Genomic DNA, 26,729 nt, shown 5'->3' on the forward strand with positions numbered 1-26,729 from the left:
ATTGAAATGGATTTGGGTTGAGGTATTCCAACTATTTTCATTTGTTTCTGTTAAGTCACTTAGGTCTCAGCTCCAAACACACTTGAAAAAATAGACGGTGCAGCCAGCCAGAGCAGCAGACGCTCACTCACATTCCTTACTGTACATGATCTGGAGATTCACACTTTCTCTCCACAGGAGCTCGGATGGTTTTCTACCTAAACTGAGTGAAAAGTGTGGCACCCAGCGTACTGAGCAGATTCTTTAGGTTTTATCACGGCTGCAGGGTGTGAAAATCAGAGCACAAGTAGCATAAATCTATGAGGAGGATGTATGACTAACAATCAAACAGGCAAACAGATCAATAAGGGAACCTTTTGTATCAATACCACCACTAAAAACTCATAATTACATGACTTGTGGAAGTTTTGTTACCATAGAAGCCACCCAGAATACATTTTGCTTTCATCTTGCACTACTTAAATTATCAAATATTAGCCAAGAAATAAACACAGCTGACTGGAACAAATCCACAAATTAAAACATCTGATAAATCAGCAAACATCAAAGTCTCCACTGTGCAAATCAAAAAAGACATTAGAGTTGAAATGGGAATCTTTATTTGTAACATAAAACTACAGTAGCAAAGCTAATGCTACTTTCACTCATAACCTTTACTTAGCATCACTTTGTTCCTTGAAGTCTTTGAGAAAAAACAGTATTATGGAGTTTTGGTATCAAATGAATCAGACGCAGGCTCATTTCCATATCTTAAGCGTTAGTGAATTGATAGGGGCGTCAATTTCCCTTTCCATCACCCACCCCAACCCCCACCCATCATCATCCCTCTCCCTCCTCCCGGCCGGTGGCTGCTACAAGCTGTCAGGGAAGCAGACTATAAAACAGAAAGGGACGGGACTCTGAGGAGTTTCTAAGTACTGAAGAAAGACGTACAGTACAGCTGGCTCTGTCCTGGAAACCTCTGCCTGCTTGCCTGAAACTCTGAGGATTTAAAACAGGGGATTTTCCAGCTAATGACAGCGGACACTTGGATGTAAGGAAGAAAGTTTTGGGTCTAAGGGTTTTCAGTAAGTCGCTTTAAATCGACAGGGGCGTCATAAAGTGCAGGGTATCCGAGGTTTGAGGCAAACATTTTGCGGAGAGACTTAAAGAGAGGGAGGTTTGGGATGCTGGTTCCCCGCGCGCTCCGCTCCTTGCTGTGCGTCCTGAGCTGCGCGTGGCTGCACAACGGAGCAGCCTCGCGCCTCAAGTCTCCTTCTCTGCCCATCCAGTCAGAGAGAGAGCCGCTGCCCTCCAAAGGCTTGGCAGGTAAGACAACCAACACTTTTTAAAAAAACGAATTACAACTTTGTTTCGAAGCATCTTATGTTTGGCTGTGTGAGGTAGACAACACGAGAGCAAAACTCCGCTTAAATATGTAATTTGTTTGTCTAACTTTGAGTATTTTGTGTCTATGAAGACAGTAAATATTTTTAAAGAATTAAAAGGACTATATGGTCAATTCGGCTAACATTTTGACTTTCAAAACTAGCTAGCTCCTCTTTCCAAATCCTACTGTTTTGACCCAACACACACCGACGGGGGCAGCAGCGAGCAAATACAGTAACAATTAAAACGTATTTTTTCTTTAGATTAATGCTGTTATTTGATATCACAAGTAAGCCGAATTGCAGTCAGCTCACTATTACTGTTATTTGTTACAGTACAATTATAACTTGTACACGATGTTTGCTGAAAACTTAAGAAACCTTTTAATTACAAGATTTTCTTACATAGTTTGGTGTGTTGTACTGCATGCGCGTCCGGAGGGACACGTTTTTACCTGTTTAGTATCCTCTAGAGGCCTGACTTTCTTTTAACGAGATTAAATCATAACAGTCATAGAGTTATTTTGATTAAAGAAAGTGTCTTCTAAACTTTTTCCAAAGGTTTGAAATAGACTACAATTACAATTTAAGCGAATTTCCATGCTTCCCCTTGAGATGATTTTCAGTGCCTGGATTGCTTCATGTGTAAACTAGCGGCAAACATCTGAGTCATAACCGCAGTGAATGCCATTTGATTCATGTGTGAAAGCCCCTAAGTACAAAGCTCACTGCGGTTTTTACAAGGTAACCACTCAGGAGTTCAAAACTGTGGGAACTCCACGTTAACCACTGCCTGTAACGTGCAATTCTGTGTTGGAAAACTGTAATCAATCGACTTTCCATTACAAGCATTGACTCCTCTGAGATGATTTATTTCGGCTGAGGCAGAAGTGGCAGGCAGAGCGAGCGGCTCACAGTTTGGCTCCCTTAAATCGGACTGGACTGTTTAAAGAGTCACTTTAATGAAAGAATAATGTGAACCAGGTTGGTAGCAGTGCACGAGGACAGGAATCAGCTCGAGAGGGGTGACATCACGTTTAGTGTGTTTGTGTGTGTGTGTGTGTGTGTGTGTGTGTGTGTGTGTGTGTGTGTGTGTGTGCGTGTGTGTGTGCTCTCACCACACGCACACTGCTCAGCCTAACCAGAAATCACCATAATATCCGTGTAGTAACACAGCGTGACTAACACTCATTTATGATTGTAGCATTATAATAATAATGTCACATCAATCCACCGTGCAGACCTAGTATTTTAGAGTATATTGGAACAGCGTGTTTTTTATAGTCATGGCTGGATTTCAAGTGAAACAGAGACTCTGATCTGCTGCTTTTCAGCTTGATAGAGTTACTTTTTATATCCACACGGGGTTAAAAGTCATTTTCCTCTTCGGGGCTATTTTCTGAAAAAGTGCATGATGTGATTGTAAACAAAACGTCAGTGCTGAAGCCGCTGTTCGCCTCATAGATTTCAGTGTTTGCAGTAATTTGACGTTTTTTATTTCAGCCCATTGACACGTGCAAAATATTGTTTGTATTCTGATTTACTAAACAACAACCATGTAGCCAAAAAAACTTTATGAAGTGTGCAGGTGTCGTGTAATTGTTGGTCATGTTCCTCTGCAAAAGCAAGCTTTTAAACGCACTTTCTAGGCTCCGTTTTCACTTTGTGTCTCCTTGTTTATAGCTGCACTGCTGCTACGGTTCAACCAGATACTCACTTTATTGATTCTCATCTGTAATTTAAAACCAAAGCCGCCTTTAGGCAAATTTAAACGACATAAAAAACTTTGATTTGGACCGTAATAGCGTTTGTTGCCACATTTATCCCAGTTAATAATTGCAGTCGTACATTTTGTAGGAATAATGCATGACTCAAAGTAACCCATCTATCTTCCTAAAGTACCCCTTAAGATGCAAGGAGCCTCATTTAAGAAAAAGTGTCATATATGTCAAATTTGTCGGTGAGTGTTTGACATCATGTAGCATTTAAAGTTTGACCTAAATTGTATTTCTGGGAATCTCTGACTGTCTTTCTGTGGAAAACTGACCGCCTCCTGTGCCTGCTCATGGATCATTTAGATGAGACAGGATGCAGGGTTGAATGAGCCATTCAGTGAGTTTCTGTTGCCTCCAACATGCCTGGGCAGTGAGCTGTGCAAGATGAAGACATCTGAAATAATGGCTCAGTCTGTCACCCTTAATGTCTGACACCTCGTAAAAGCCTCGCTGATGCTCTTTATCTTAATAAATATCAAGAACTAATCCTGCATTCTCCCGCGCTCCCTTTAATTCATTCTCATTTTTCTAATCATATTATTTCACCTCTCATCGGGCTGCCTCTGGTTTGGAAAGAGCCAATGAATTGTGATGATGACTACATGATGTTTGACCCTCAAGACGGCCATGTATAATCAGCTATGTTTGTGTTACAGGATGCTCGTTCGGAGGCCGCTTCTATTCTCTGGAAGACACATGGCACCCAGATCTCGGGGAGCCGTTCGGTGTCATGCACTGCGTCCAGTGCCACTGCGAAACGGTAAGTTTTGTCTCATTGTGACCTCTCTACAGAAGCCCTGAGTGGCAAGTGAGAAAAATAAAAAGAATTAAGAAATGCACAAGATTTTTTCTTCAGGGCTTCCACCCTTACTCACTATCTATCTCTCTATTTTTTTCCTTTGGCAGCAAAAGACCCGTCGTAGCAAGGTGTTTGGGAAGGTAAACTGCAAGAACATCAAGCAGGACTGTCCAGAGCTGGACTGCGACGACCCCATCCTGCTGCCAGGCCACTGCTGTAAAACCTGCCCTAAAGGTAACCACTTGTTAAACCAGCATCACCACCTAATCCTTGAAGATTTTCAGTCGCCTGAAAAACAAGCACAGTTAAATTACTTGCAAAGAAGCCTAATAGAAATATGGCCCAAGCACAGCCTCTTTCTTCCCCTCCCTCCCTTTCTATCCCCCTTTTTTCTGCTCCCTCGGGTCAACTACTTAGTGCTCACAACAGCTGTTAGATGCAATGAACAAGTCAATTGGTTTTCCATTCAGCCGCATCAAATTGGACATTTTCTCTAACTAGCCACCACTGGAAGTCCCACCATCAATTCAGCCTCATTCACACATTACCACTTAACCTCGTCTGCACACTGCTGCGCACACAATTCCACCTTATTAGAGAATTAGAGCTTCCCTGTGCACACTCACACATCCACAGGGTGGGCCTTCCTGCTGTGCTGTTACTCAGCAGAGGTGTGTGTTTTTCTGCGCTGTGTGTCTGGTAATGGAATGGAAAGTAAAGGTAAAGGACAACGCTGTGCTGTGTGTGTGTGTGTGTGTGTGTGTGTGCGTGTGATGTGGTCAGGTTTGAAGGAAAAGGTTGAGTGTGTTTGTCTTAGCTTTGGCACCATTGCAGCGGGTATGTTTGTGTAAGTGACGGAAAATGGTGTGTGTGTTTGTGTGTTTATATGTGTGTGTGTGTGTGTGTAATGTGGTGCACCTGAGGATACAGAGTATTTGCAGGGAGAAGTGAGAGTGACACTACCCAGAAGCCCTCGAGCGTGCCCAGTGGAGCAGAGGAGTGAGGGAGTGAGAGAGGAATGATGTGTGTGTGTGTGTATGAATCAGACACCAAGAAAGATAGAAGACAGTTCAGCCGATAACCTCCAAAAGCTGCCTTGGAGAAATTAAGTTGAGGTGACTGTAGCCACGTTTCCACCACAGTTAGTGCTCTCCCCTGTGACGAGGAACCTTTGGAGGAACTCGGTGTGTTTCCACTGCAGGAATCAGGTTCTAAACATTTATTTTACCCCACAAAAAGTCGTCGCACAGAGAGCAGGGAACAGCTGGGAACCAGTTCTGATTTATTTTTTCATTTATTGTTCTGTGACACATTAATGGAGTTACACAGGACGGCATACAGCAGACACACTCCAGACCTATTGAGCGTTTATGAAACAGCTGTTCCACATTAATGCTTTACACTGCGTCAAGCTTGTTTAGTAACTTTTGCTAGCCTACGTCAGGGGACTAAATTGCATAATTGCCTGTAGACACATACAACAACTGGCTCAAGGAACCTGTGCATTTTTTAAAGCCCCCCTCCAGTTGAAAATCAAGTGTCTAACCTTGTAAACATCTCCATGTGGTGTTCTTCATGTGCTACAAGACATATCAGGGACAACATCAGCAGTCATCTCCATGACTGGGCCTGTCTGCTTTTAAACTGCAGTGTACCAAGGACAGGCTGAACAACACGTTTTCAGATTGGCAGGTTTGAGACGTCACAAACCTAAGGAGCCAATCCCGTTAATGGACGGGGTGACGCTATGCATATCGTTACGTGTAACCTATGGCAACCACGTCAGCGATGCTCGAGCCAGCCCACTACAGACTGCTAAATTTCAAGCTAGCTAAGTTTCAACTCGCTGCCACTAATCGATGGCAGAGTGTTTTGTTTTAGCGGGGACGGGGACTGTGCAGATTAGAGAATTTTTAATGAGGGAGAAGAAGGAGAAGCCTCTGGAGGATTTTTACAAGGTAATTAAAAGTAATAGCTGAAAAAACATGTCAGGCACAATTTATTAGTTCAAGCAGAGCATTTAATAAGTCTTAAAACATGACAGGAGCTGCTCTTTAAAAAAATAGTTCCTGGGATTAAGAGCTTAGACACTTTGGGAAGAAGCAGACCATGTGAGTCGGGCTGCATGTGACTGAATGAGCAGAATCAAACAGTGAGGTTTACATATAACACCAGGATGCAGCAGTTTGTGTGGAACAGCGGGTCATGTGACATCCTTTTTTTCCCTATCTCACAGTTTTTCTCTGGCTGCCTGAGCTCACAGATTTCACACTGCTCTTCCGTTCTCTAAACACAATCAAGTGAAGAAAGAGAGAGAGTCGATGTTTTGGTCTCATCTGCTCGGCAGACTTTGTGAATGATGACACCGCATGTGTTTTGAAATGTTTGGCTTCACTTGTGTAGTTTATCTTTCAGATATTGAAACAGTTTCAAACAGAGACACTTTATTAGTGACTAGGATAACACTGCTGCTTATAAATATCCAGGGAGGAAATAGACAATGAAATATATTTCTGTTTGACCTCAATGTTAACACATATGATATAAACCTCTCATATTTCCAAACCATGTTTGTTTCATGTCACTAAGTTTCAAATCTGTAGGTAAAAGTATGTTGGAGTAATCCCCAGGCTTCTCAGCTCAGTCTACACTCTGCACATTGTGACATCACAAAGTGCAGGCTCAGCAGGCTTCAGAGAGCTGGCCAATCAAAAGAAAGTGGGCTTGTAGGGGCGGGGTTTCTTAAAGGGAGTCAGTTTATGTAACTGTAAATTATGCTAAGCTACTCCACAGGTATCACAGAGTGAAATATGAAGCTTGGAATTAGCATAATACCCCCCCTTTAACTTTTTTCTCTTGTGTGTCTACAGGTGGGGACGACAAGAAACACACAGACTCTGTGCTGGACAGCTTCGAGTACTTCCATGAGAAGGGCAAAGAGAAGGAGGGCGACCTGCACAAATCTTACAACGACAGATCCTACCTGAGCTCCGAGGAGACGAGCCTCGGGGAGAGTCGCACCGGTGAGTCAGAGCACCAGCACACTTACATTATTACAGTGTCTGCACAGTGGAATGCAATCTGTTAGGCCAGAATGAACAGCTATGAATAACTAATAAAACTAAAGTATGCATGCTTTATACAGGACTCGCATTAATGCATCACTACACACAAATATGCACCCATTTAAAAAAAATGATGATAATAAAAGCTGCATAAACAGGACTGCACATGATTAACCCTCCGACTCTCCTCGTGCAGACTTTGTCGCAGTGTTGACAGGAGTGACGGACTCGTGGCTGCCCAGCTCCAGCGGTGTTGCCAGAGCTCGTTTCTCTCTGACAAGAACTAGTCTGGCCTTCTCCATCACATACCAGAGGTAAAACGCACACCGAGTCCCAGCTTAAAAGTCTCTTTCCTGCTATAATCTTCTTCTGTGCATCCTTTTCTTCTTTCCAGCTCTTCAACTGAAGTGTGTAGAGTAATATTCAACGTTTTACAATCTGTTTATTGTCTTTATAGCCAGTTGTTAAAGATAAAAATCTGTATCAGTCTTGACCATATTGGTCATTCATATTTTAGCTGTAGCTGTTAGCATTTAGAAGTAGCTGAACGGAGGTGTGATTAAATTAGACACAGTGCATTATATCATAATAAACTTGTTGGTTTTTATCTCCCCTTCCTGTTTCAGAATGTCCCGCCCCAATAAAATCGTCTTCCTGGATTCAGATGGCACCACTGCTTTTGAGTACAGAGTCCCCAAAGGAGAGTCAGACATGGTAGGACGCCTCATGAGCATCTGTTCCTGTTGCTTTCATTATGTGTTTCCTGTTAGAGAAAGAGCGAGATTAAGTTCTGCGTGCTCCCTCCATGACTCCGCGCTCGAGCTCTGACTTTTTCTCCCATAACTCACTCTGCAATAATAAACGATGCGCACACTCACGGACACACGGTTACAAACACAGTGACACTTCCTCCCCGCGTCTTTCCAAACATCACACACTCTGCCTGATTGCTGTAAACATCAACACACACTCACTCAGTCAAAAGAAAGAACGCACCATCAGGTCAGAGGTGTGCGAGACTGAGTTTATTAAAGGGCCAATATTATCCTGATAAATCAGCAACCTGATATTCTGGTGGAACAGTAGTATCCCAATACTCCCCGAGGTTAGGCTCCATCACTACACATCACTTCCTGCCAAGATACACACACATATCTCCTCCGAACACTCTGTTCAGTGAGGCAGGGTCCCAGAAAACCGCCTATTATTATTATTTTTAGACAAATGTCAGTGTCAAGCACCAGAGGACCCCAGAGAAAACACTCCAGCATGAAAAAATGAAGGGGGAGGAGGGCTGAGGATTTTTCACATGTTACATCACCGCTCAGCAAGGCGACAGAGTATCGCTAATTAAAACGGAGATTACCCCTGAACTGAAAGTTATGAGGTGGCGGCACTCGGCCACATTTCTCCCCTGCGCTGACGGGGGAGAAGGTCTGCAGCCAGGGGCAGGGAGTCAAACCGCATGGTCAGATGTGTTTAACAGATGTGCATGTGTCGTCTGTTTGTGTGTGAGAGAGAGATACATGGAGAGAGACTTTACTCCCTCACAACAACAAACTGCAACGACTATATAGAGGATAGAATGGCTTCAAAGGGTTTAACTGGCCAAGTGGATTATATTATATATTGTATTATTTTATTGACCTTTGACCCCAAGAACATAGCTACTGCACTTTGCTTTTGCATTGCTATTTATACTGCGCAATTTAAGTCAAAACAAGTGCAGCAACTACACCTTTAGGGTCAAAGGTCAAATCAATGGGTTATAGCTATATGAGATATTGTGCACTGATGTATTTATGAGGTAAGCGTTCTGCCTAAAACCACAAGGGTTGATTTGACCTTTAACCCTAAAGGTGAAGGTGCTGCACTCTGCCTTTGCATTGCTTTCAAATGTGCTAATAGCCATGCAAAAGCAAAATGCATGGCTATGTTCCTGGGGTCAAAGGTCAAATTAGCCATTAGCCCCTAATGGGTTTTCATTTCATATTTTAAGACGCTGGCTGGATGAACTTTGGGATGTGACATTGCTAACCAGGTGTAGCTACACAGGAAAGTGTTACAGCTTTCAGGGCTTAGGTAAGCTAATGCTAGCTAAGTTAAAGTGCTAATCTTGAAGATCTCAGTTTTATTCTCTTGCCGGCACCTGTGGTGATAAACGTTAATTGCAGGCGCACACTTCCCAGATATCCAGACAGTGCTGCATGTGTGACGTCCACGGTTGGCTCCGGTTGTAACTCTTGATTTTCCTGGCTGACGGTCACTTTCCTTTTCAGACTGTTTGCTTCATCTGAGCGTCGAATAGATTCGTTAGCTTAGATTTGCAGAGATTGAAATCAGCTGGTTGGATCCCGAAGCAGACCAGTGACATAGTCAGAAGTTAAGGAGTCCAGTTTTACTCAAAGAAAAGCAGGAAAAAATATCGGATATAAAATAAAGGATCATAAATAATCCCAGTTCAACCACAAAATGTTTGTGTCAGGCAGCAGTCATTACAAAGTATTGTTCCATATCTTTGCTGTCAGCTCACCTGCCTGTGTGTGTGTGTGTTTGTGTAGATCTGCGGAGTATGGAAGAACCTGGCGAAGCCTCTTCTTCGACAGCTGCAGTCCGAGCAGATGCGCATCAGCATGACCGCATCGACGAGCAGACGAGAAGAAGTGGAGGGCAAGATCATCAAACACAGGGCGCTGTTTGCTGGTGCGTGTGCACGCTGGATATTACAGCCTTATGCCTTTGCCTTTGTGCTGAAGTACACAAAAACTCAATATTTACAAAGAAGGGGGATTGTGTACGCTCTTGTGTAATCTTAAAAAGCCTTGTGAGGATTAATGCAGCTACAAAGCGCAGGCTTTGTTTACAAAGAAACATTTGAATAGAAGTCAAGAGAGTAAGAGAACGCAGATTCTCAGTGTGTGCGTGCGTGTTTCTTGTGTGCAGAGACGTTCAGTTCGACGCTGACATCGGAGGAGGAGAATTCAGGCATGGGAGGCATCGCCATGTTGACGCTGAGTGACACCGAGAACAACCTGCACTTCATCCTCATCCTTCAGGGCCTCGTCAAGCACAAAGACAAAGGTGAGCGGCGAGAGCGAAGACAAAGGAAGATTTCAAAACTCCAAACTGAGATTTCTAACCCCCCTATTATGGTGCCCTCAAAAAAACACACGTGATTATCTACTCCTCCGCTGAAACTACAGGTTAAACAAAACCACTCGGACGAGGATCCTCTTTTAGGACCTCTGCTGCCACTTTGTCTCGACCAGCTTTGTCTCTTCAGTTTCTTAAACCTACTATGAGGAGGTTGAAGGTTTTGAAACAGCCTCAATTAAATCCTGATGCCTCTATGCGTCCTAAAAAGGAAAGCAGACCATCAGCGTGAAGAAGAGCTTTAATATATACTTGCGCCTGTCTGACTGTACTGTGATGCATCCTGCAGAAAAACATGATTAAAAAGAATGTACATGCTAGCCGGATTAAGATCTGCGCATGGGCTGTAGTTTTTGTCCACAGGGAGCGCCACAATCAACACAAAAGTTCCCCACAGCTGTTTCAAATCTGTTTGTGACCAAGCTGTCCGTCTCTCCTCAGAGCCTCTTCTGGTGCCCATCCGAGTCCAGCTCGTGTATCGGCAACACATCCTGAGAGAGATCCGAGCCAACATCACCTCTCACGTGAGTAATAACAACACATGGTCTCAGGTTTAGCGAGGCTGATACAAACAGGAAAAGCTGCTCATCGCCAATATTTGTGTCTTCACGTTGGAAAAATACAAATATTTACTGCTTCCCACCGATAAGTGGGTGAGTTTTAGAGGAGAAGTGTTATCTGGTGCAGACGAGGGTTTAATGGGAGGAGGAGCAGCCGGTCGGTTAAGAACATATGACACAGCAGCACACTCACACTCCTGATCTCCTCACCCCTCCTCAAGCAGACGGATGTGGTCTTGTCACCACATCCTCGCGCTGTTGTCGCCGCCGCCGCTCTAATCACAGCTAAACATCCCTCAGACATGACAAGAGAAATGGATCGGAGAGGAAGAGTTAGGAGGGAAAACAGGAGGTGAGAGAAAGTGTGTCTCGCAGCAGACAGATGTGAGCGAGGGATGAGAGACGCAGAGAGAAGGGAGGGGAGGGGACATGAGAGGATGGACTGAGTACACACTCCACACACATGTCAGTGGTTAGTGGTCTGTGGGCCGAGAGGGATGGAGGGAGGAAGGAGGGAGGAGGAGTGATGAAAGGCGGGTCTGTTTTGAATTCTGCGTGAAGGGCTGATGCTCCTCTTTCGAGCCGAGCGCTGGAGAGACTGTCCCTGAGAAGTTATGTGAGAAGTTCGAGCTCGGCAGCGGTCACATGACCCCTTACAGCGTCCTCGAGCTGGATTGTGAAACCCAAACCACTGAGTCATTTTAGCTGAGACACAGACGCTTAAAGGGCCAGGTCGCCGATTTTCAACCTCAGTACCGTCATGCTAGTACGGGGAGCTAATGCCATTACGGTAGGATATAAAGCAATTTGGCTCTGTGCCTTTGGAGGGCGCTATCCGCTTCTTCAATGGGCCCTGGAAAACCTCCGCCAGACTACAGGGAGCTCGCTAAACTACACTTCCTCAATCTACGACGCCCGCCTCCGATGTCATGTCTCGTTTAAAATCGTCAGGTTTGAAATGTAGACTGCAGACCTGAAGATTTTTTAGATGATCCACCGGTATATTCTCGTCAAGTTTCACAGTCTGTCCCGCTCTGACCCGTTGCCTGCAGCGACACGGTAGTATTTCACTCCAGCGTCTCTCGCTGGGCCGTGCCTTCTAGAGGGAGGGGCGCAATGCATGCTGGGGGTTGTAGGAATGTGGAATGGGTGAAACCACAAGCTGTTTGTAGAACTTTCTCCACAGCTTTGGCGCCAATTTCAAATATTATTGCTTCTATGGATTACAGAGAACTTCAGCTTTGACTGACAGGGGCTTTTTCCAGGGGCGAACTGCTCCTTTAAAAACAGCGATTAGATTTGCACTTTCGTCTCGGATAAAATGTATTGTTTGACAGAAAAAATAATCCAGTTTTAATTTTGATCTGGATTAAACTTTCCAGAGGTGTCGTTCCTAACTGAAGAAGCTTTTTGATCCGATAAAACTGGACTAACTCGATGCCAGCAGACGGGTGGAGTCCGGGTGGATTTCAAACGGAATGAAAGCGGTCAAACGGTTCAGTATTCGCCTCATGTTGGCACTAAAGTCCGACGGATGAGCTGATCTTGGGACGGGATTTCCAAATCCGGTTCATTCTGATCCAGATGAAACTTTCCGACAAACTGTTCCCTGGGGATTTCTGTCTCTCTGGTTCGAATACAAACACAGACAAACATCTGATTTTTAAATGTGTGGAGTCATTTTTCACCGCACCAGTAATCCTGACAGTGTTATTACTCTGTGATTTACACACACCCCTTTGCATCTCTCATTATTACATCCATTCAATTTTCCCGCTATAACTCACCTCCGCTGCACGCAGCCCCCTCCTCCCAGAGTCCCCCTCTGCTTTGGCTCCTCGCTGTGTGGATTTATGGAACATGTATATTTATATTGAACCGAGGCCCTGAGGTCATAAAACAGTAACATTTCTTCAACGCGCTCGTACATCTGTCCTATTAATTCCACATTTCTCAACGTCCCGACCGATCCCCCGTCGCCCCGCCTGCCTTCCCGGGTCCAGTCGCCTGCTTGAAATTTAGCTTGTGTTACGGAGATGCGGGCCATATTTTTAGCCCAGGGTTGATTTAGAGTCATGTGTTTTTAAGTAACATAAGTGTTTGTGATGCCTTTGTGATTGTTTATTTAATATTATTGCTATCATGCAGAGACTTCGCTGTCCTGGGGTTTTGTTCTGCTGCCTGCACTCATCATCTTTTGCTTCTTATAAACTGACAGCTCGTTTTAATCGGAAACATGGCACCAATCTGTCCAAATAAGTGCAGCTCTGGTTCCTCTGGTTACACGTCAAGACAATCTTTTTGTCATATTTGACAGTTTGAATTCAGGTTTTGAAGAGGAATTTGTTCACAGTGGAATCTGGTTTTAAATTGATCCATTTTCTGACCCACATAAAGCAATTTAGCATCCAGCTAACTGCTTCCATCTGTGCCTGCAGGATCCAGACTTTGCCGAGGTGCTGACAGACCTGAACAGCCGAGAACTGTTTTGGTTATCTCGCGGCCAGCTGGAGATCGCGGTGGCAACAGAGGGTCAGGATCCACGTCAAATCTCCGGCTTCATCAGCGGCAGGAAATCGTGCGACAGTAAGTGTCCCCCGCAAGCACAAACACGTCAACAAACATGTGTCTGTCTTCACGTTATCCCTGCGACAAACACCGTGAAACAAAGGTTTCTAACGGCGTTGTTTGTGCCCGTCCATCTGTGGCTGTTTTTGTCATTCTGCTCCATAAATACGTCTCCATCCTTTCAAGTGTTATCGCTGGGGGAAAACCGTGTTTATAGACCTTCTGTTGGAGTTGGTGGCCCACCAACACTGTGTATGCATGTCTGCCTGTGTGTGTTTGTGAGACACACACAGAAAGGGCTTTTAGGAATGCTGTGGACAGCCCGATCGTCTGTTAAAGCATGCACACATGGTCTTTTCATGGGACGCGTACTAGAACGTGAACATGGCGGCGTCCGGCACTTTGAAAAACACAGAAATATGCATTCAGAGGTTTTTTAAACACGGACACACGGCGGAGCTGCCAAGGTCACAGTCTGCTGGACCTGACTCTCCGTGCTGGTGATTAACAGCTTGACGTTATGCACGAAGAATTCAAACCCAACACACTCATTTTTCCCTCTCTCCCTCTCTTCTCTCCCCCCTTCTCTTCCCCGCTCTCCTTCTCTCACTCCTTCAGTCCCCATCCCCGTGTTTGGCGTCATTCCTCCTCTCTGGCTTTTTTCTGCCTACATGTCATTTTCTAACATTTCTTCTCCGCACTTTTCCCATCATCCTCTGTTACTCATTCCCTCCTGTCCTCTCAGCTCAATCTATTTAAGCCGGCTGCATTCAGCACGAGTTACCTCATTGTAAAGCTCAACCTTGGGTGGGTGTTTTTGTGTGTCTGACAGACGTGTATGCTTCGGGCACACACACACGAGCAGACACGCCTCCTGATTAGTTGTCCAATTGAATCTGTCCCATCACCGACTCTTTCTCGTAGCGGGGATGACATCTCCGTGTGTGTGTGGTTGCAGCACACGAGGGGAATGCGGCCCCTTCCTCTCCAACCAGCAAATTTTGACATGACAGGAATCATTGCCTCATCTCGCATGCTGTCAGGCTCGTCTACGGTTTAAGGGAGGGAAACTCCAAGGGGAGAAGTGATGGTTTACGATAAGTAATGTGAGCAGGAATGTTCTCTGAAGTGGATTCTTCATATTAATCTGTCTCTTTCCTGCTCAGCTATCCAGAGTGTGATGTCCAGCGGAGATGCGTTGACTCCGGGGAAGACAGGAGGAGTGGGATCCGCGATCTTCAACCTCCATGACAACGGCACGCTCGACTACCAGGTATGGACTTGAGGGAGGGAGATCGCTGAAGGATTATATATTTAAGACACATTAAGAGTTATTTAAATCAAAGTTAATTGAACACCAACCAAGGCCAAGCTTCGCAAAGAAAGCAAACAGTAATTCGCTTGCTAATCTCTCATTCAACAGCTGAATGTCTCACACAACGATTTATAGACTTTCCTCCACAAAGAAAATAACTGACTTTAGCAAAATGAACCACAAACTGTGCAGTAAAGCAGCCAGAACTTATTAAAATCATTATTAGTGCACTTTTTACCTTTCTTGGCGTCAGTTCGAGCTGATCTCAGATCAAAACAAACCTCGGCACATGTTTTAGGACATAAAAGTCTTCACTGAGAGGTTTCCCTGAAATCTTAAAATCGGCTCGTCACGGGGGGGTCTCCGACTTCACTCAGCCGTCCAACTCTGTACATGCTTAATCATACACAGTGAAGCTTAAACATCCAAGTAATAAGACCAAGCATTAAAAAACAAACAAAGCCGACAAGTGAAGTAGGGCTTAAACCGTTTCTCCCTCCGTCCTCCAGGTTCAGGTCGCAGGTCTCACCAGTGACTTCCTTGGCCTCACTATCGAGTTGAAGCCACGGCGGCGAAACAAGCGCTCGGTGCTGTACGACCTGACTCCCGAGTACAACAAGGCCACCGGCCGGGCGCAGGGCAGCTGGAGCCGCCTGGAGGCCCGACACATCCACATGCTGCTGCAGAACGAGCTGTTCATCAACGTGGCCACGGCGCACGGCCAGGACGGCGAGCTGAGGGGGCAGATTAAGGCCATGCTGTACAGCGGCCTAGAGGCACCCAGACATGGTACGGATCTAAGAAAGGGCAGGGGAGGGGAGGGAGGTCAAACAATACAAGAAAACAATTCTAATGTTTCTCAGCCCTCGATTAAGACCTTTTATTTCCCTTCTTTCAGAGCTCCCCACCCCTCTGGCCGGTCACTTTGTGGCTCCGCCGGTAAGAACAGGTGCTTCTGGCCACGCCTGGGTGTCGGTGGACAAACAGTGTCACCTGCATTACGAGATCGTCGTCGCGGGTCTCAGCAAGACGGACGACCTCACCGTGAACGCACACCTGCACGGACTGGCCGAGATCGGAGAGATAGACGACAGCAGCACCACGCACAAGAGGCTGCTGACCGGCTTCTACGGCTCACAGGTACATCAGTGTACACACACACACACACACACACACACACACACGTCATACAGACACAGAAGTACACACTCATACATAAACACACTTTAACACACTCTCCCTTCTTCTCCTCCAGGCTCAGGGAGTGTTAAAGGACATCAGTGTTGAACTACTGCAACACCTGAACCAGGGGACAGCCTTCATCCAGGTCAGCACCAAGATGAACCCGCGCGGAGAGATACGAGGACGGGTACGTGAAGACAAGCTGCAGCTTTTCATTCATTTATAGCTCAGATTTCTTTTTAATTTGAAGCAGTTTCCTTTGTGGAATAGAATATTTCATTTTCCTTAAGACTATAACATATTCATAATTATTATTTAAGAGCGAATGAACAAAAGGAAAACTGTTATGTGAGCATAATTTACAGTCTCCGCCTGAAACGACTCGGTCAGCTCTGTCCTTTTAAGAAGCCCCGCCCCTAAAAGCCCACGTTCTTCTGATTGGCCGGCTCTCTGAAGCCCGCGTAGAAAAAAACAGTGTGAAACCTGACGTTCGCAGCGGCCTGCAGACTAACTGGGGATTACTCCAGCATACTTTTACCTACGCCATAATACCCACTCTTTAAAGAAGCCGGATTTTGTCTCAGAACTTTGCAGCTTAAATACAGAAAATCTACGTTCATGACACCAACTTCTTATTGTGAACTGTTTTACAACCATTAGACAATACAATTCTAGCAAAGCAAGCTAGTCCAAGAGGAAAACAAGAGCCGACCAGGAAGGATAGGAGGAGTATATGCTCAAACTCTGGCTTCTGAAATGTCTTGTTTGAGGGTTTAAGCTGTAGTTTGCATATTAAAAACACTTTTTTAAACTATTTTAAATGTTGTTTTTTTAAAGTCTGATATCAGTCAGAAAATAAGCAAGGACCAATTAAAGAAATCAAAGATATCTTAATTAAATATCTACATTTTCTTCATCCCAGCTCGTCATCTATCCGGGCGTGGAGACGTTGAAAGCTCTTCTCCATAATCAGATGCACAAAGCAAATTCCCCCCATAAGCAGAAGTTGTTTAGCGCTGTACCGTCTTTGCAGTATCTATAAGAATCAAATCTTCAGAAGGGGCAGATAGCAGAGGATTAGTGTTGCCATCGGCCGCCGCCCCTGAGTGTTTACGTGTCTGCGTTATCGCTCACTCAGCCGCACACTTTCACAGGCAGGTGCTGTCTGCCTGGAGGGGCTGTGTCCAAAAGTAAAAGTTTTATTGTGGTTCAGAGACGCACACACAAATCTATTTGCAGCCTCGCAGGTGCTGTGGGTCTGGAGTTCTTTTTTGGCTACTTGAAATAAAGACACACGCTCACACATAACGGCAGGGTCAAGTGTTTTAATAGCAAACAGGTCAAACACATAAACAGCCATCTGCTTGTTCAGGAACGATTCACAAGGCAGCTTAACACACAAGTCAGGTGTGGCCGACAGACCTCTCGTGTCCTCACCATCTTTTTCCGCTCCCCTCCACAGGTCCACGTGCCAAACAACTGTGAGTTCGGGAGCAGGGCGGAGGCAGACGAGGCGGAGTTCGACGACCTCTTTGTGAAGGACCCCGAGGAGCTGAAGAAAGACCCACACACCTGCTTCTTTGAGAACCAGCACCACGCTCACGGCTCCCGCTGGACCCCGAACTACGACAGGTGTTTCTCCTGCAGCTGCCAGGTAAAGCCAACAAATATTTTAAATGATGCTTTGTTGAATGTCGTGTGTCATCCTGTGTCGCTAATAAACTTTGTGGATGCTGTTTTCCCTTCAGAAGCGGACTGTCATCTGTGATCCGGTCATCTGTCCCGTGTTGACCTGCTCCAGAACCATCCAGCCTGAGGACCAGTGCTGCCCCGTCTGTGATGGTGAGATACACTGATCTGTTGCAACTTGTTATTAATCAGAATCAGCTTTATTGGCCAGATATTGATGCAGAACTTGATGCAGCGTTTGAGTCCCTTAACTTAAAGACTAAGTCTGTTTTTGTGTTTGTTCCTGCTCAGAGAGGAAGGAGCCGAAGGACATGAAATCTCCAGAGAGAGTGGAAGAACATCCTGAGGGTAGGTTCAACCTCCTGTCTCCTCTTTGCGGCTTGTATTCTGTCTTTTCTTCCCCTATTTTTCCCCCTGAATATCTGCCTACAGTTGAAATTCAACTCTGAATCATTCATGACTTTCCTCAGTAACCGTCTCTCTCTCTCTCTCTCTCAGGTTGTTACTTTGAAGGAGACCAGAAGATGCACGCTCCAGGAACCACATGGCATCCCTTCGTCCCTCCCTTTGGCTACATCAAATGTGCTGTCTGTACTTGCAAGGTAAATACACATCAGTGAACCCGCTCACATCTGTGTGGATCTACTTTCCAAACGCCTGAAATGGATCATTTATCTTGTATTAAAGAAACAGAGGCCTGAATACATTTCTCATCGGTCCAACCTTGGGGAATGTTCAACTATTTATGTGGGGGAAAAAAAGCAATAAGTCAGCGCTATTCTGCGCCAGACAGAAAGAACAGCTGCTAACCTGATGCTAATGCTAACATCCGCAGGGGTCTTCAGGAGAGGTGCACTGCGAGAAGGTGACGTGTCCGGTGTTGACGTGCAGTCATCCCGTCAGGCGTAACCCCTCCGACTGCTGTAAGGAGTGTCCGGAGGAGGAGAGGACCCCTGCAGGCTTGGAGCACGGCGACATGATGCAGGCAGACGGCCCGCGGCACTGCAAGTTCGGCAAAAATTATTACCAGAACAGCGACAACTGGCATCCCTGGGTGCCGCTGGTGGGGGAGATGAAATGCATCAACTGCTGGTGTGATGTAAGTACTGTGGCTGATATATCAAATATTATGACTTTGATTAAATCCGCCCGAGGGGAACTTCTGAAGAATTTAATTCACCTCCAGAAGAGTTTTAAAATTCAATATTTTTTATTACAGTAATAAAATACTGAATCAAAGTTCACAGAGAGTTCAGATTCGTTTAACACGACTAAATAAAATTCCCCTGATGATAAAGATCCAGCCTGTGCTCGTGCATCGAGGGTTTTTATATCTTTGAAATTGAAATTCTCTTAATGATATTTTATGATTAATGGGCCTGATATCTGCGTGTAATTAGAAGGGGTCGTTCAAAGTAAAGATCCAATGTTATATCTTCCTACTCTGCATTTTCCCTCAGAGTGTTTTAGCATCTTTCAGCTCATTGTTTTGGTTGTACGGCTCGAAACTTTTCTGTTTCGTTCCACTGTTACTTTTACTCATTCTTTCCTATGACAGCTTATTATCATTTAAAAGAAAAGTTATTCCAAGATTATATCATAAATTTGCGCTCGAATCCTCTCTGGACGCCCTACCAACTTAATGCTAGCTTTGTTGCATAGGGTAACTTTCATGTGCGATGGTAACCCCTGGGGCAAACGGGGGGGCACTGAAACGTTGCTGTTTTTGCAGCAGAGAGTCACTCTGTCTTTCTCCTCGATGAGATCTGCTTCCTGTGTGCAGAGAAAATAGGCTAAATATGCTCCGAGCTCCGTGCCATGCATTCTCGAAGAGAAACAGGTGAATCGAGAGGGAGGGGCCGTGAACCCTAACCTACTTTGTTTCCAATAAACACAATTTTACTCGTTTTTGTATCTCGCTAATTTATGACTTTATAATCTCGTAAATTTACAAGTTTATTCTCGCAAATTTGCCATTTTTTCTAGCTAATTTACGACTTATATCTCATCTTAAAAAGTCTTCTGGCTCCTTTATTTAATTTTTTACAATGGTCCTAATACGCCGTCGTAGTTTCACGATGCAGCAGCCACATTTACATAAACACATGAAGCTCTGATTAATCCACTGTAGTCCTCCTGTCTGGAACCAAACAGCAGACAGACATGGTCAGCAGCAGGCTGGTGAACACAGGGGAGCATTCAGGAGCTCAGGAAGCTTTCTCAGGAGTTGGTGGAGACCAAAACAGAGATACAAGAAGAGTGAATATGACTGCTAACGTTGCTAAACATATTCTGGATGTGTAAATAGGCAACTGTTTGCTAACTTTCACCATATCTACTCTCAAATTTGATAGTGATGTTGTGTTTACGGCTTGCGGTCGCCAAAACATCGATAAATGGAGGTTAAATTAAATGAAAACAATGATTAGGCGAGCTCGGAGTGGAGCCGCTGCTCCTTCACATCAAGAGCCAGTTGAGGTGGTTCGGGCATCTGATTAGGATGCCTCCCTGTGGAGGTTTTCCTGGCACATCCAACAAGGTGGAGACCCAGAGGAGCTCGCTGGAGGGATTATAGATCCCCCCTCGTATCAGTGAAAGGATGGATAGATTGATTTTTTCCTCCCAATCGGCCAATTTGAGTCTGCAGAGTTTCTGTAGTCATCATTGCAGAGTCTAACTTTTATCTGGCATCAACATGTATGAGATGCTTTTCCTTTTTGATTTACCTCCACATTTTGCCTCTTTTCACCAACCGTACATCTTCCTCTCTCCTTCTCCGCAGCACGGTGTGACTAAGTGTCAGAGGAAGCAGTGTCCCGTTCTGACCTGCACCAACATCACCCGCAGAGAGGGCGCCTGCTGTCCTGAATGTCTTGGTAAGCCGTGAACACAGACACAGCAGGGGCTACACTGATATACTGTACATCTTAGTACTTTACAAGACAGCACACTTTACCTCCAGTACTTTGGAGCCTTACCAGATACATACAATGAGAATGTCTTGGAACAGTTTGGGAACTCTTGACGAGGTTAAATAAATGCATGTTTGTGGTTCCTGGCAGATTTTTCCTGTCATGTGAAGATTTAAATGCTTATTTTTCCCACTAGATGAATAAAAGATCTGATAGGAAGTTTTTAGATGTTGGCTCGATGTTCAAACCTCAAACAATCAGCCAAACGTAATAAAAAGAAAAGGCAAGTTTATTTAACATTTCAAACAGCTTTAGAGGCTGCATCGATTAATCGTAACCAATTTATCTGCTGATTATTTTGGATTCGTTGACCTATTTAGCTTGCAAGGACAGACAGCACATTTAATGCAGCCAAAGGGAGGGATGAAGGGATGCCATGTGGTTCCTGGATCATCTTCTGGTCTTGGCAAAAAAATGATTGGATTAATCATTTAAAGTTGTAATCTCCAAGATCTCAGTTTCGTTGGCGGCACCTGTGGCGATAAACAGTAATTGTTGGAGCACACTTCCCAGATATCCAGACAGTGCTGCATGTGTGACGTCCACGGTTGGCTCCGGTTGTAACTCTTGATTTTCCTGGCTGATGGTCGCTTTCCTTTTCAGACTGTTTGCTTCATCTGAGCGTCGAGTTTTGTTTCTTTATCCATTATCACCATAATTATTCAAATATTTGGCAGTGTTTGTTATTTGTTAATTAACTGATTAATTGTTGAAGCTCTGATAGAAATACATGAACAAGACAATAAAAACCAACCACCAACACGAAAAGATAACACAGTTTAGGAGATATAAAAGCAGCTGTGTATTCATGTATGAAAAGCTCCTGTTGTAATAACGTTAGCAGGCAGCAGGAAGCTTTTTTTGGTCTCCCTGCTTTGGTCCTAAATCGATGTTTCTGTTCTCCACAGATTCCAAAGAGGAAGTCGACCAGATGACGAAAGCTCCAGACAAAAGACGAACCTTGTGACACTGATCCAGCACGAACGACGCCTCCTCCACCCGTTTAACCCAGAGCTGCACACTGGGTCCCCCAGACCCTCCCGCTCCCTCCCCCGTCGACTCACACCCGCCCTGTTATCAGCTTCAGGATTGTAATGAACAGAGAAAAGAAGGAATAATAAAAAAAGGATAATTTTCTAAAGACTCGTAAAGGATTGAAGCTACGGAGAGGACCAACCACACTTCACTAACTCGCTGCCTTCTTCTTCCTGCCTTCCGTTTTTGCTGGAATTTCCTCCGTTTTTCAAAATAAAAGCCTCACAGGACAAAAGGTATAGATGTAGAAATTTAACAGCTGTTCAGAAGGGTTGTGTTTTTTTTCTGCCGGTCCCGAGTCTGCGAGTCGTATTTCAGTGACAGGGCTTCTTTTTGAAGTACAGCCATAGCTACTGAGGCTCCACCGCTCTCGCTGAGAAGGGAGGAACGTGTTGCTTAAATTTGTGTGAATGTGAATGTATGTGTGTGTGTGTGTGTTTTTTTTTTACCAGTAAAGAATACAGCTAACCAGAAAAGCAGAAAACTACAGTAAACGTCCTGGGTGGCGAGGCCGGGGTCAAAAACGATTACAAAACAAACTCTTCAGCCCGTCTGCAACTTTCACTTGACATAACGTTTTATATTTCCACTCGGTATCAGTCATCAGGCTTCATCCATTAGTCTAAGAACTGCCTGCCTGGTTGTTATTTCAGCTTCACGCTTAAACACAAGCTTTGCCTCGGACTCCTGTTGATCTCAGTGCTTCTGCTTCGGTTGTTCCTCTTTCTGTCTCGAATTAAGTAATATTTTATGAATTTTCCTATCGTCGTCGTTTATGGACATGAAGCTGGTTTGTATTTTGTATTTATTGAAATGTGTGGAGACAAAATAAAGAAGATGTTTGTTGGTAAAAAAAAAAACTGAATGGATTCCTGTGGGTTTGTTTTGGACGCTGTCTCTAACCAGCCTCCCCCTAATGATCCCTCTCTTGCTCCCTCTTTGCATTTATATCTCCATTTTTCATCTGCAGTCCGCTCGCTTTTTGTTTTCCACTTTGTTGCTCTGCTTCTTTTGCGTTTCTCTGTCTGTGATTGCGGCGGGATGACACGCTGAGCAGACTCGGTCATTCGTTTTGGACTTCTTCTTCATGATTTTTCCATCTCTGCTTCGTTACACTCGTCATTGATTCACTTCATCATCCTTTTTCCCTCTGATCCTCTCACTTGTTTGTCATTTCACTTCCAGTTTGACCAATTTGTTCTCTTTTTACGCCATATTTCCTTTCCTTCCTCCTCTCTTTCCCTATCATTCTTCCCCTTCTTCTCTTTCCTGCTCCCTTTACTTTTCTTCCCCTCTTTTCCTACCCCAAGTTTTCTTCCCCTTCTTCTCGTCTCCTTACTTTTCCTTAACTGCAACTATTTTCTATCAGACCTTTTCCTCTCCCTGTCTTTCTTCTCCTTCTTTTTCACCTTAACTTTCCTTGCTTCCCTGCTCAGAGAGTCACCACATGTGCTCGGTAATGTTTTGTCCCTTACATACCTCCCCATGTGTACACACACACACACACACACACACACACACACACACACACGCAGAGCGCAGACAGACTGAAACATAAACACATATTCACAGATGTACTCATGAACAAACTCCTGAATCAGGAACACACACATTGCCAAAGGGCAGGCAGAATTCTTTCCACACGCATACGGCTGCTCACACATGTGCTACCGCCCTCTGCTGGCCAAAACGCACCATTACACCACAGCCTCCTCCTGAAAACCAGCTGGCTGACAGCACCTCTGATGGCACCTGTTGACCTCCAAGAGGCCACAGCAGTGTGTGTGTGTGTAAGCGTGTGTGTAAAGGCATGTTGGAAAGTCATCACCAGTAGAAGGATGTGTCAGAGCCGGATGGTAGAGGTCAAAGGTTAAGCATCCTGAGCTACAGCCTGTGTCAGCCTGTGGAGAAGCATGAGACGAGTACCAGCCTGAGCCCTGCATCTGCACATATATACCTGTGTGTGTGTGTGTGTGTGTGTGTGTGTGTGTGTGAAAACACATGGACACTGATAATGAAGTAATGAGGACAGGCTGTTTAACTGTAAATCACAGTCACATGAGGTGAACCGGACTCTGGTGTCATGCTGGTTTATGTTCCTATCATTCTGTCGTGTGCTCTTTGTTCTTAGTCCATAAACTTTTTTATTAATCTATCAATGAATTTTCTGAGAAGGACAAAGGAAAGTCCTACTTGACTTCTGTTTTGGATACAAAGTCCATTAAAGGAGCAGTTCGCCCTGTAAAGAGTCACCGTCAGTCAAAGATGGTGTCCTCTGTAATCCATAGAAGCAATGATATTTGAAATTGGCGCCATAGCTGTGGAGAAAGTTGTACAAACAGCTCGTGGTTTCACCTCTTCTACATTCCTACAACACCCAGCATGCATTGCGCCCCTCCCTCTGAAAGGAACGGCCCAGCGTGAGACGCTGGAGTGAAATACTACTGTTTCTCTGCAGGCAACGGCTCCACGAGACAGAATCCGAAATAAAACAAGAATATACCGGTGGATCGTCTAAAAATCTTCAGGTCTGCAGTCTACATTTCAAACCTGACGATTGTGAATGAGACATGACATCGGAGGTGAGCATCATAGATTGAGGAAGTGTAGTTTAGCGAGCTCCCTGGCCTCCGCCAGATAACTCGTTTTACATCGTCTGGCGGAGGATGTCCAAGGCCCATTGGAGAAGCGGATAGCGGCAAATCGTGGCAAACCTTTGAACCTGTTTTGATTCTTTATGCTAAGCTAACGCCTGCCATAGGCCAGTTAAAAATACTTAGGTTTGATATTCTTTTACATCCAAAGACATTTTTATCACCAACTCAGATTTTGCAAAGACAAAGGACTTTTGCAGGATCACTATTTACAAGACTACAGCTAGATAAAGACACCTTTGGTGTGGTGGTTTGTGTTATAGAGGGTGTAAAGTAAGTTGGGTTAGCGTTACAAGCTAGCACACAGCTAACAAGGCATTTCCTTCCTTCCAGTATTAACATCTTTATCTACCTGGTTTGCTGCTTCCTGTTTGGTGTTGGAGAGAGCGCACCTTTTATTTACAATCTTTATGTCTTTGAACTTTACATCTTGCAGGAACCAAAGCTTGTGATTAAATCGAATGTGTTTGACGACGTCGGAACATCGGGATTCAGAGAGAGAGGACAGCTTGGACTGAGTTTTATGGTCGCCTCGCAACAAACGATCAAGACAACAAAACAAACAAAACCCTCATCTTTTTTATTTTTTAGCTGCTCCTGTGAAATCACTTGAAATTTTGGGGAGTTTTAATTTATCCAAAATGTGACCAGTTTTTATTCAAAGCTTTTTATTGGACTTAAAATAAGCTTCTGTGGGTTGAACCAAACTTTGTCAACATAACGTTATAATGATGAAGCAGCTCTGTGAGGTGGATAAAGAGAAGGGTGTTGGCGATATAAGAACAACATTAAAAGTGACAACATAAAAATGCAGAAGGGGTCATGAGAGCGATCTGTCAGAGGCGAGAGGAGAGACGGAAGCTGAATGAATGAAAAACGTTGGTGTAGAAAAAGAGGGAAATAATGAAATGAGAAGAGGAGGAGAGGAGGATCTGTTGGTGTGAGCCGGGTCATTCATCTTTATTTATTTTTCACACTGCTCAGCGAAAACCTCTGTGTGTGTGTGTGTGTGTGTGTGTGTGTGTGTGTGTGTGTGTGTGTGCGTGCGTGTGTGTGTGTGTGAGAGAGAGAGCAAAAGAGGGGCTCCTCACAAATACTCCACCATCTTTCGGTCCTGTTGGCGCCTAAAATAACACGTGTCAGCAAAACCAAAACTCAGCTCGGTTTAAATAAACTCTCACAACCATGTAAGAAGATAGATCACACACACACACACACACACACACACACACACACACACCGCCACATTTGTTATGTATTGACAGTAGAGGTGTTAAAACAGGTGTTACTGCCATCAGAGGGTTTCATCTGACACACACACACACCTGCACATTACAAAGGACAATTTTTTACAGTTGTTTTTTTCATCAGTTTTTACCATTTGTTTTATTTTATTCGTTATCTAAACATCAGAAAAGGTGGAGGAAGTGTTCGGATGATTATATAAATGTAAATGCTAAAATATGCGCTGCAAAATAACAAACAGTAAAAGGACCATTAAGAAGAGCGTGTTACAATCATGACACACGCATCACTTCAACCTTCATCCTCCCAACATGTCTGACATAAAGGACTAACCCAGTAGGCCGTCTTTGGGTAGTAAAAAAAATAAATGTTAACTTACTTAATCTATAAACATTATTGGTTATGCAATTTGTTTTGTTTAAAGGGATAATAAGTCGGATTTCCCTAGAAAAAACAAAGATAAACTTTGACACATATAATATAAATCATCACTTATGGGCCTGTGTACGTGTGTGTGGGTGAGTGTGTGTGTCCTTGTGAGACTCTTCCCTCTGCATCTATACTGTTTTGCTTTGCACGGGACGTTTTCAGGAGGGGCGCTGTCGTGGTTCCCTGAGCCAATCACAGCGTACAGGTGAGTGTGGGAGTGGTTCAAATTAGCAACTGGGCCTCATTCGGACCGGCGAACATGGCGAAAGAGTGATGCAGAGTTGGCCTTCTTTCTGTTGGACAGGTAGGTGCCTCAAACCGGGTAGGACCAGCTAACCGGCGGTTAGCATGCTAGCGCAAAGGTAACCGGGGGTTAGCAAGCTAGCGCAAAGATAGCCGTGATGCTGTTGGTGTTAGCTCGGCGGGGTGGGCGTGTTCTCGCACGAGAGAGTGAGAGTGAGCTTCTGGTGACGAAGAGCCCAGGAGGAGGGGCCCAGTTTGAATGTGTTGTTGACAAAATGCAAAGATAAAATCCTACTTATGATACCTTTAAGGGAAATAAACATTACAATTGTTACTTCAGGAAGTCACAGTTAATTGCATATTGTGTATACAAAGTGACTTCTTGGGTCTGCTGGTAAGTTGGTAGGATTTGGGTTAATGTTGAAGGCTGAAGGAATTTTAAAGACTTAATATGTCATATTCCATTTGTGGAATAATCTGACCTCTAAAGTAGTAAATGGTTAAACTGTACTGAAGAACGTGTACAGAAGCCCTGAGTGGACGTGCATTCGTACATTTTATTTACTCTTGTTTTCCCGTGATAACGAGTCATTTCTGGTTGTTTTCTCGAGATCTCGACTTATTTATCTCGAGATAACAAAGCTGCACCACCGTAACATCAGACGATCATACCTCGTA

The 26,729-nt window shown here is 44.5% G+C and overlaps 1 protein-coding gene across 1 annotated transcript; it reads left to right on the forward strand.

Moving 5' to 3' along the window:
* The first annotated feature begins 1,166 nt into the window (after positions 1-1,166).
* Positions 1,167-22,318, forward strand: chrd (chordin). The gene is made up of 21 exons (XM_069676517.1): positions 1,167-1,308; positions 3,799-3,902; positions 4,049-4,175; positions 6,812-6,964; positions 7,203-7,320; positions 7,633-7,720; positions 9,568-9,709; positions 9,950-10,087; positions 10,601-10,683; positions 13,158-13,305; positions 14,454-14,560; positions 15,112-15,391; positions 15,501-15,742; positions 15,858-15,971; positions 17,247-17,438; positions 17,533-17,626; positions 17,765-17,821; positions 17,972-18,075; positions 18,309-18,572; positions 20,256-20,349; positions 21,354-22,318. The coding sequence occupies exons 1-21, from the start codon at positions 1,167-1,169 to the stop codon at positions 21,410-21,412; spliced, it is 2,850 nt and encodes a 949-aa protein (XP_069532618.1). The 3' UTR covers positions 21,413-22,318.
* Positions 22,319-26,729: the final 4,411 nt, after the last annotated feature.

The sequence above is a fragment of the Semicossyphus pulcher genome, unplaced genomic scaffold, assembly GCF_022749685.1.
Source record: "Semicossyphus pulcher isolate SPU_LCO1_2020_fin unplaced genomic scaffold, fSemPul1.0.p SCAF_26, whole genome shotgun sequence".
NCBI classification, from domain to species: domain Eukaryota; kingdom Metazoa; phylum Chordata; class Actinopteri; order Labriformes; family Labridae; genus Semicossyphus; species Semicossyphus pulcher.